At 39.9% G+C, this 10,279-nt stretch overlaps 2 protein-coding genes across 4 annotated transcripts in view; both read right to left on the bottom strand.

Annotated features, from left to right (window-relative positions):
• Window positions 1-7,953, bottom strand: part of DNAJB13 (DnaJ heat shock protein family (Hsp40) member B13) — a 30,737-nt gene extending 22,784 nt beyond the window's left edge. The window contains exons 1-2 of the mRNA XM_067750313.1: window positions 7,932-7,953; window positions 3-101 (exon numbers count right to left, since the gene is read on the bottom strand). The gene's annotated coding sequence lies outside the window, so the exon portion shown is untranslated. The remainder of the gene's footprint in view (window positions 1-2; window positions 102-7,931) is intronic.
• The window catches only part of PAAF1 (proteasomal ATPase associated factor 1), a 40,694-nt gene continuing 38,162 nt past the window's right edge, over window positions 7,748-10,279 (bottom strand). For 2 of the 3 annotated variants that reach the window (XM_067750317.1, XM_067750318.1), the window contains 2 exons: window positions 9,595-9,677; window positions 7,748-8,198 (listed from right to left, as the gene is read on the bottom strand). In XM_067750317.1, coding sequence (XP_067606418.1) covers window positions 8,121-8,198; window positions 9,595-9,677 — 161 coding nt within the window. In that variant the 3' untranslated portion in view covers window positions 7,748-8,120. The remainder of the gene's footprint in view (window positions 8,199-9,594; window positions 9,678-10,279) is intronic. The other variant, XR_010946183.1, reaches the window with a different exon arrangement.

Raw genomic sequence — 10,279 nt, 5'->3', positions numbered from 1 at the left:
ACCTGAGAGCTAGCCTCTGCTCCTTCTGTTTGGGTCTGGACTTCAGGACAGCTGTCAAGGGTTACTGCATCTATCACAATCAGGATGTCAACTCTGGAGACCTGTGAAAAGGGGCTTGTAAATATGATGGCAATGGAGAAGAACGAGTCCTGGAATGGGAACTCAGAGACATACTGTGTGAACTTAGCTATATTCTTCCTTATCCTTTTTTGTTAGTCTGACTTCTTAGAGGTTCCACCTGGACCTCCTAGGATTCAATGTTTCTGAGCTCTGGAATATGTCCGTTTGGGTCTACCTGACCCTATCACAAATCACTCCTTGAATGAAACTGCTCTAGTCCCAGAGGTCTTGTGACCACATGGTATAGTGGAAGGAGCATGGGCCTTGGAGACAGACTGAGCAAGGTCCAAATCAAGGCTCTGGTACTTAATTCCTTGAGCCTCAGTTTTTAATTTAGTTGTGGAGAGCGGGGGCTACTCTTCATTGTGGCGCACAGGCTTCTCATTGCGGTGGCTTCTCTTGTTGTGGAGCACGGGCTCTAGGCACGCAGGCTTCAGTAGTTGTGGCACACGGGCTCAGCAGTGTGGCCCACGGGCTCTAGAGTGCAGGCTCAGTAGTTGTGGCGCATAGGCTTCGTTGCTCCGCAGCATGTGGGATCTTCCCAGACCAGGGCTCGAACCCGTGTCCCCTGCATTGGCAGGTGGATTCTTAACCACTGTGCCAACAGGAAAGTCCCTCTTTATCCTTTAGACAGGAATAATACCATTTCCTTTTTAAGAGTGTTATGAGGATTAAATATTTACATACAGTACCTAGAACAGAGTAGATACCCAGTAGATACTCAATGAATTATACTATTTTATTTTCAATTTGGTTTAGGCAAAAGCAACCAGAAGGAAAATATGGGATTTAAAGTTAAGATAAACTGTGTTCAATTTCCTACTCTCTATGACCCTTGGCAAATCACTAGATCTCGTTGAGTCTCACCACTAGCCTTTTTTTATTTTTTTGGCTGCGCTGTGTGGCTTAGAGGATCTTAGTTCCCTGACCAGGGACTGAACCTGGGCCACAGCACCAAAGGCCCGGAATCCCAACACTAGGCCACCAGGGAACTCCCTACCACCAGCCTTTAAGAACTCTGTAAACCATAATGTTACCCCAGCTAGGAATTACCTTCTTCTTTTAAATAAATCCTGATCTTAGCCTACATGGCCCAGCACAAGGGTTGCTTTTCTCTAATAATGTAATTGATACGGTATTCATACTCTGGAAATGAATGACCATGCCGCACAGCACGCGGGATCTTAATTCCCCGACCAGGGATTGAACCCATGCCCCCTGCAGTGGAAGTGCAGAGTCTTGACCACTGTACCATGAGAGAAGTCCAAACTCTGGAAATTATTAAAAAGAATGAGGGATTGAGCTCTGCCCACCAGAGCAACAGCTACTCTACCCACCACCAGTCCCTCCCACCAGGAAACTGGCACAAGCCTCTCAGATAGCCTCATCCACCAGAGGGCAGACAGCAGAAGCAAGAAGAACTACAATCCTGCAGCCTGTGGAACAAAAACCACATTCACAGAAAGACAGACAAGATGAAAAGGCAGAGGGCTATGTACCACATGAAGGAACAAGATAAAACCCCAGAAAAACAACTAAATGAAGTGGAGATAGGCAGCCTTCCAGAAAAAGAATTCAGAATAATGATAGTGAAGATGATCCAGGACCTCGGAAAAAGGATGCAGGCAAAGGTCGAGAAGATGCAAGAAATGTTTAACAAACACCTAGAAGAATTAAAGAACAAACAAACAGAGATGACCAATACAATAACTGAAATGAAAACTACACTAGAAGGAATCAATAGCAGAATAACTGAGGCAGAAGAACAGATAAGTGACCTGGAAGACAGAAGGGTGGAATTCACTGCTGTGGAACAGAATAAAGAAAACAGAATGAAAAGAAACGAAGACAGCCTAAGAGACCTATGGGACAACATTAAACGCAACAACATTCGCATTATAGGGGTCCCAGAAGGAGAAGAGAGAGAGAAAGGACCCGAGAAAATATTTGAAGAGATTATAGTCAAAAACTTCCCTAACATGGGAAAGGAAATAGCCACCCAAGTCCAGGAAGCGCAGCGAGTCCCATACAGCATAAACCCAAGGAGAAACATGCCAAGACTCGTAGTAATCAAACTGGCAAAAATTAAAGACAAAGAAAAATTATTGAAAGCAGCCAGGGAAAAACAACAAATAACATACAAGGGAACTCCCATAAGGTCAACAGCTGAGTCCTCAGCAGAAACTCAACAAGCCAGAAGGGAGTGGAATGATATACTTAAAGTGATGAAAGGGAAGAACCTACAACCACGATTACTCTACCCCACAAGGATCTCATTCAGATTCGATGGAGAAATCAAAAGCTTTACAGACAAGCAAAAGCTAAGAGAATTCAGCACCACCAAACCAGCTCTACAACAAATGCTAAAGGAACTTCTCTAAGTGGGAAACACAAGAGAAGAAAAGGACCCACAAAAACAAACCCAAATCAATTAAGAAAATGGTCATAGGAACATACATATCGATAATTACCTTAAACGTGAATGGTTTAAATGCTCCAACCAAAAGACACAGGCTTGCTGAATGGATACAAAAATAAGACTCATATATATGCTGTCTACAAGAGACCCACTTCAGACCTAGGGACACATACAGACTGAAAGTGAGGAGATGGAAAAAGATATTCCACGCAAATGGAAATCAAAAGAAAGCTGGAGTAGCAATACTCACATCAGATAAGATAGACTTTAAAATAAAGAATATTACAAGAGACAAGGAAGGACACTACATAATGATCAAGGGATCAATCCAAAAAGAAGATATAACAATTATAAATATATATGAACCCAACATAGGAGCACCTCAATACATAAGGCAACTGCTAACAGCTATTAAAGAGGAAATTGACAGTAACACAATAATAGTGGGGATTTTAACACCACACTTACACCAACGGACAGATCATCCAAAAAGTAAAGCTTTAAATGACACAATAGACCAGATAGATTTAATTGATATTTATAGGACATTCCATCCAAAAACAGCAGATTACACTTTCTTCTCAAGTGCACACAGAACTTTCTCCAGGATAGATCACATCTTGGGTCACAAATGAAGCCTCAGTAAATTTAAGAAAATTGAAATCATATCAAGCATCTTTTCTGACCACAAAGCTATGAGATTAGAAATGAATTACAGGGAAAAAAAACGTAAAAAACACAAACACATGGAGGCTAAACAATATGTTACTAAATAACCAAGAGATCACTGAAGAAATCAAAGAGGAAATCAAAAAACACCTAAAGACAAATGACAATGAAACCACGATGATCCAAAGCCTGTGGGATGCAGCAAAAGTAGTTCTAAGAGGGAAGTTTATAGCTATACAAGCCTACCTCAAGAAATAAGAAAAATCTCAAATAAACAATCTAACCTTACACCTAAAGGAACTAGAGAAAGAAGAACAAACAAAACCCAAAGTTAGCACAAGGAAAGAAATCATAAAAATCAGAGCAGAAATAAATGCAACAGAAACAAAGAAAACAATAGCAAAGATCAATAAAGCTAAAAGCTGGTTCTTTGAGAACACAAACAAAATTGATAAACCATTAGTCTGACTCATGAAGAAAAAGAGGGAGAGGACTCCAATCAATAAAATCAGAAATGAAAAAGGAGAAGTTACAACAGACATCACAGAAATACAAAGCATCCTAAGAGACTACTACAACCAACTCTATGCCAATAAAATGGACAACCTGGAAGAAATGGACAAATTCTTAGAAAGGTATAAACTTCCAAGAGTGAACCAGGAAGAAATAGAAAATATGAACAGATCAATCACAAGTAATGAAATTGAAACTGTGATTAGAAATCTTTCAACAAACAAAAGTCCAGGACCAGATGGCTTCACAGGTGAATTCTATCAAACATTTAGAGAAAAGCTAACACCCATCGGTCTCAAACTCTACCAAAAAATTGCAGAGGAAGAAACACTCCCAAACTCATTCTATGAGGCCACCATCACCCTGATACCAAAACCAGACAAAGATAGTAGAAAAAAAGAAAATTACAGACCTATATCACTGATGAATATAGATGCAAAAATCCTCAACAAAATACGAGCAAACAGAATCCAACAACACATTAAAAGGATCATACACCATGATCAAGTGGGGTTTATCCCAGGGATGCAAGGACTCTTCAATATACGAAAATCAATCGTGTGATACACTGTATTAACAAATCGAAGAATAAAAACCATATGATCATCTCAATAGATGCAGAAAAAGCTTTTGACAAAATTCAACAGCATTTATGATAAAAACTCTCCAGAAAGTGGGCATAGAGGGAACCTACCTCAACATAATAAAGGCCATATATGACAAACCCACAGCAAACATCATTCTCAATGGTCAAAAACTGAAAGCATTTCCTCTAAGATCAGGAATAAGACAAGGGTGTCCACTCTCACCACTATTATTCAACATAGTTTTGGAAGTCCTAGCCATGGCAATCAGAGAAGAAAAAGGAATACAAATTGGAAAAGAAGAAGTAAGACTGTCACCGTTTGCAGATGACATGATACTATACATAGAGAATCCTAAAGATGCCAACAGAAAACTACTAGAGCTAATCAACAAATTTGGTAAAGTTGCAGGATACAAAATGAATGCACAGAAATCTCTTGCATTCCTATATACTAATGATGAAAACTCTGAAAGAGAAATTAGGGAAACATTCCCATTTACCACTGCAACAAAAAGAATAAAACACCTAGGAATAAACCTACCTAGGGAGACAAAAGACCTGTATGCAGAAAACTATAAGACACTGATGAAAGAAATTAAAGATGACACGAATAGATGGAGAGATATACCATGTTCTTGGATTGGAAGAATCAATATTGTGAAAATGACTATACTACCCAAAGCAAGCTACAAATTCAATGCAATCCCTATCAAATTACCAATGGCATTTTTTAGAGAACCAGAACAAAAAAATCTTAAAATTCGTATGGAGACACAAAAGACCTCGAATAGCCAAAGCAGTCTTGAGGGAAAAAAGCAGAGCTGGAGGAATCGGACTCCCTGACTTCAGACTATACTACAAAGCTACAGTCATCAAGACAATATGGTACTGGCACAAAAACAGAAATATAGATCAATGGAACAAGATAGAAAGCCCAGAGATAAACCCATGCACCTATGGTCAACTAATCTATGACAAAGGAGGCAAGGATATACAATGGAGAAAAGACAGTCTCTTCAATAACTGCTGGGAAAACTGGACAGCTACATGTAAAAGAATGAAATTAGAACACTCCCTAACACCATACACAAAAATAAACTCAAAATGGATTAGAGACCTAAGTATAAGACCGGACACTATAAAACTCTTAGAGGAAAACATAGAAAGAACACTCTTTGACATAAAACACAGCAAGATCTTTTTTGATCCACCTCCTAGAGTAATGGAAATAAAATCAAAAATAAACAAATGGCACTTAATGAAACTTCAAAGCTTTTGCACAGCAAAGGAAACCATAAACAAGATGAAAAGACAACCCTCAGAATGGGAGAAAATATTTGCAAATGAATCAATGGACAAAGGATTAATCTCCAAAATATATAAACAGCTCATGCAGCTCAATATTAAAAAAACAAACAACCCAATCCAAAAATGGGAAGAAGACCTAAATAGACATTTCTCCAAAGAAGACATACAGATGGCCAAGAAGCACATGAAAAGCTGCTCAACATCACTAATTATTAGAGAAATGCAAATCAAAACTACAATGAGGTATCACCTCACACCAGTTAGAATGGGCATCAGCAGAGAATCTACAAACAACAAATGCTGGAGAGGGTGCAGAGAAAAGGGAACCCTCTTGCACTGTTGGTGGGAATGTAAATTGATACAGCCACTATGGAGAACAGTATGGAGGTTCCTTAACAAACTAAAAATAGAATTACCATATGATCCAGCAATCCCACTACTGGGCATATACCCAGAGAAAACCATAATTCAAAAAGACGCATGCACCCAATGTTCATTGCAGCACTATTTAGAATAGCCAGGTCATGGAAGCAACCTAAATGCCCACTGACAGACGAATGGATAAAGAAGATGTGGTACATATATACAATGGAATATTACTCAGCCATTAAAAAGCAACGAAGTCGGGTCATTTGTTGAGACGTGGATGGATCTAGAGACTGCCATACAGAGTGAAGTAAGTCAGAAAGAGAAAAACAAATACCGTATATTAACGCATATATGTGGAACCTAGAAAAATGGTACAGATGAACCGGTTTGCAGGGCAGAAATTGAGACACAGGTAGAGAACAAACATATGGACACCAAGGGGGGAAAGCAGTGGGGGGTGGGCGTGGTGGTCTGCTGAATTGGGCGATTGGGATTGACATGTATTCACTGATGTGTATAAAATTGATGACTAATAAGAACCTGCTGTATAAAAAAATAAATAAAATAAAATTCAAAAAGAAAAAGAATGAGAAAAAAAAAAAAAGAAAAAGAATGAGGAAGGTCTGGACTTCCCTGGTGGTGCAGTGGTTAAGAATCCGCCTGCCAATGCAGGGCACACGGGTTCGAGCCCTGGTCCGGGAAGATCCCACATGCCACGGAGCAACTAAGCCCATGTGCCGCAAGTATGGAGCCTGTGCTCTAGAGCCCATGTTCCACAACTACCGAAGCCCACGTGCCTAGAGCCTGTGCTCTGCAATAAGAGAAGCCACTGCAATGAGAAGTACACACACCGCAATGAAGAGTAGCCCCCGCTCGCTACAACTAGAGAGAGCCCATGCACAGCGGCAAGGACTCAGCGCAGCCAAAAATAAATAAAAAAAAAAAATTGAGGAACGTCTAAATGTACTAAGATGGAAAGAACTCAGAGATACTAAGTGAAAATAAACCATGGAATACATACATTATGATTCCATTTTTATGTTTAAGGAAAAAAAAGAGGTGACCATGTTGTATCCTTACTTAAAACCCTTCTGTGGTTCCCCATAGCCAATCAAGTGAAGTTCAAGCTCCTTACCTGGCATTCAAGGCTGTTCACTATTTGGACCCTGTCAACCTCTCCAGTCTCATCTCCTATAGACCAGCCAGGCCATCCCTTGAGCCCTGAGTTCCATCTATGACGAAATTGCCCTTCACCATTTTTTTCTCTAGGTCTCAAGAATCAGAATCACCTGGGAGTCTTGTTAAAATACTGATTGTGGGCCCCATCCATAGAATTTCTGATTTAAGTCTGAAAGGGTCGGGGGGGGGGCAGTGGTTTCCAAGAATTTCTATTTCTAACAAGTTCCCAGGTGATCGGATACAGCTGTTATGTGGTCCAAAGGGACCACACTTTGACAGCCGCTGCCTTTACAATTATATGATTCAATTTCATCACCTGTATTAAGGGTGACCAATCATATCAGTTTGCCTGGGACAGAAGGCATGTAGCAGAAAACCCCTCAGTCCGAGGAAAACTGGGAAGGTTGGTTACCCTACCTGTCTAAGAATCTTTCCCAGGTTGCGTATGGGATATTTACTGCTACTGTCAAGTAGTCCTACCCTACAGCCAGGATAACAGGAAGTGCCTAAGAAGGGAATCCCATCACCAGTGACTGACATTTTGCTAGAGCAGGAGTATTTAACAAAGATTCTCAAATTCAGACTCCTCCAAACATATTTTCTTTATTTCCTCCAGAGAACCGGCTTCAGTCCTCCGGTCCTTGTAAACATTTAACACAATCAATGTGACAAACTATAAGCATCCATATCCTTGTCCTATGTTGCTGGGGTGAGTTTAAGGGAGAAGCTGGGACAAATGCAGCGAACAATTGTGAGCTTCTTACTCACTTCAAAGTGGGTCCTGTCATGGAATGATAGCTCCACATGGGTCAATGCAGCTGACTTTTTGTTTCTTCCAAAGGGTACCCAATACAATAAAGGGCACCCATGGTCCTTCCATGGTCCTTGATGATGTTTCTGCTCACTGCTGGTCAGAGTCAATCTTTTTCATTAACTGGGACTCCTCTTCCCAAGGGGTCAGAGGTCAGAGAGCTGATAGCGTCGCACAAGACCATCTCGACAACACGTGTAGATCTGCTTCTCCCATGTGGCTACCTGAAACACAAGAGTTCATAGCTCAAAGGAAGCCCGGGATTCTTCCATTTCAAAAAAATAGAGCCTTGTCATTGACCCCTATTAGTACAAATGAGTCTGGGAAGCTTTATTGACTCCAAAGACAAGACTTACATCCATGATATATATTAAAAAAAATTAGCTGGCCAGAATCAAGGGGGCTCATGACTACAGAACAGAGAAACTAAGTGGCCAAGTGGAGAACAAACCCACTAGCATTGTGCATGGTTTAGCGCAGACAGGGTGTACTGGGGGAGCAGATGGTCCATAGAAAGGCCTGGGTATCCTTGAACCTCATAAAATTATATGCAAAGGAGTTCTCAAAATGTGCCTTTTTTTTTTCTGAGGAGGATTTCATCAAATTCTCAAAGTAGTCTGAGACTCAAAGAAGGCTAAGCACCACTAATTTAATGGAAATGGCATGATTTCTGGAGTTAGCTTAATCACAGGTTTGCTAATATGTAGCTGCATGACCTAGAGCAACTTTCTCAACCCCTCTGGGCCCATTTCTTCATTTGTAAAACGAAAATGATATGTTAATTCACAAGACAGAACAATATGCAGGAATTTTAAAAAATGAAATGTATCTATTATATATTCATTTGTCTGGAAAGAGTTCCAAAATGTCATGTAAAATAACCCAAGTCATAGAGCAATACATATAGAATGATCCCAATTATGTACAAAGTAAAGACAAAACTATATTATTTACATAAATACACAAAGATGTAAGTGCAAATTCTCCAAAAACAGTCTTAAAAGATACATGTCAAACTATTAATGCTAGTTACTTCAGGAAAGAGTGGAACCAAAAAAGTCTTAAAGCAGACTTTGAAGTCTGTACCAGTCTGTATTGTTTGAATTTTTATAAGTATGCATTAATTATAAAATTTTTTTAAATTATAAGAAAAAATAGGAATAATAATATTATATCTCAAGGGATGATAACAACTATTAAATAAGATATGTAAAAACATCTAGAACAATGTCTGGTCAACAAATATTCTTTCCCCTTTCATTTTTCTCTTTTCACTCTAACCAAATCAGTCTTGAACTTAAATAATAATAATAACAACAATAGTAATAATAGCTAATGTTTACAGAATATTTAAAATATACAAAGAAATTTCATATGCATTATCTCACTGTTATCCTCATTTTACAGACAAATTGACAGACTGAGGAGGTAAAGTGATTTTTTAAGTTTCCAGAGGCAGTAAGTGATGAAGTCACTTCTGACTCAAAATTATTTCTTCCTATCCCACCCCTTAGTATTGTATTACCCCTAATAACCACAAAGTATCTGGATTCAGTCCCCTCAAAAGCTCTAGGTCCCAGGTGAGAATCACCCAGGCCTGGTCTCCTCTCAGGTCTGTACCTTGTACACAGGGTCACAGTCTGCCCCAGTGAGCTCAATGACATAGTCTAAGTCTTGCTGGACAATGAAACAGCTTCCATCACCTAAAAGGCAGAAAGAAAACTTAAGATAACTGAAGAGAAAGCTGCAGGCAAAGTTAAAAAAAAAACAAACCCCTCAACATTTTAGTTTATTTCTGTACATCACTAGCCTAAAGAAGATTGTCCTAAGACACAGAATGGTAGACAGGACTCATTATGTGGGCCAAATATGAGGACCTACAGTGACTGCCTAAAATGCTGACCTTGAGAGGATCTGAAGGCCAAGTGCAAGCTCAGAGTTGTCTTTGATTAGCAATAACTGCTAAGGGCACAGAGCAAGCAACTGTAGGCTTATACATATATTTGCAAACTTATACTAGACAATGATTTTTAACAGGGAATTTGCCTGTATAAATGTTTTCTTTAAGAAAACTATGCTCCCGGGACTTCCCTGGTGGCTCAGTGGTTAAGAAACCACCTGCCAATGCAAGGGACACGGGTTTGAGCCCTGGTCCGCAAAGATCCCACATGCTGTGGAGCAACTAAGCCCACGCGCCACAACTACTGAGCCTGCGCTCTAGAGCCCACAAGCCACAGATACTGAGTCCGCATGCCATAACTACTGAAGCCTGTGCGCCTAGAGCCCGTGCTTTGCAATGAGAAGC

This window comes from Pseudorca crassidens, chromosome 9 (genome assembly GCF_039906515.1).
Source record: "Pseudorca crassidens isolate mPseCra1 chromosome 9, mPseCra1.hap1, whole genome shotgun sequence".
NCBI classification, from domain to species: Eukaryota; Metazoa; Chordata; class Mammalia; order Artiodactyla; family Delphinidae; genus Pseudorca; species Pseudorca crassidens.
Note: the sequence above shows the minus strand (reverse complement) of the source record. Positions and strands in the feature narration are given on the sequence as shown.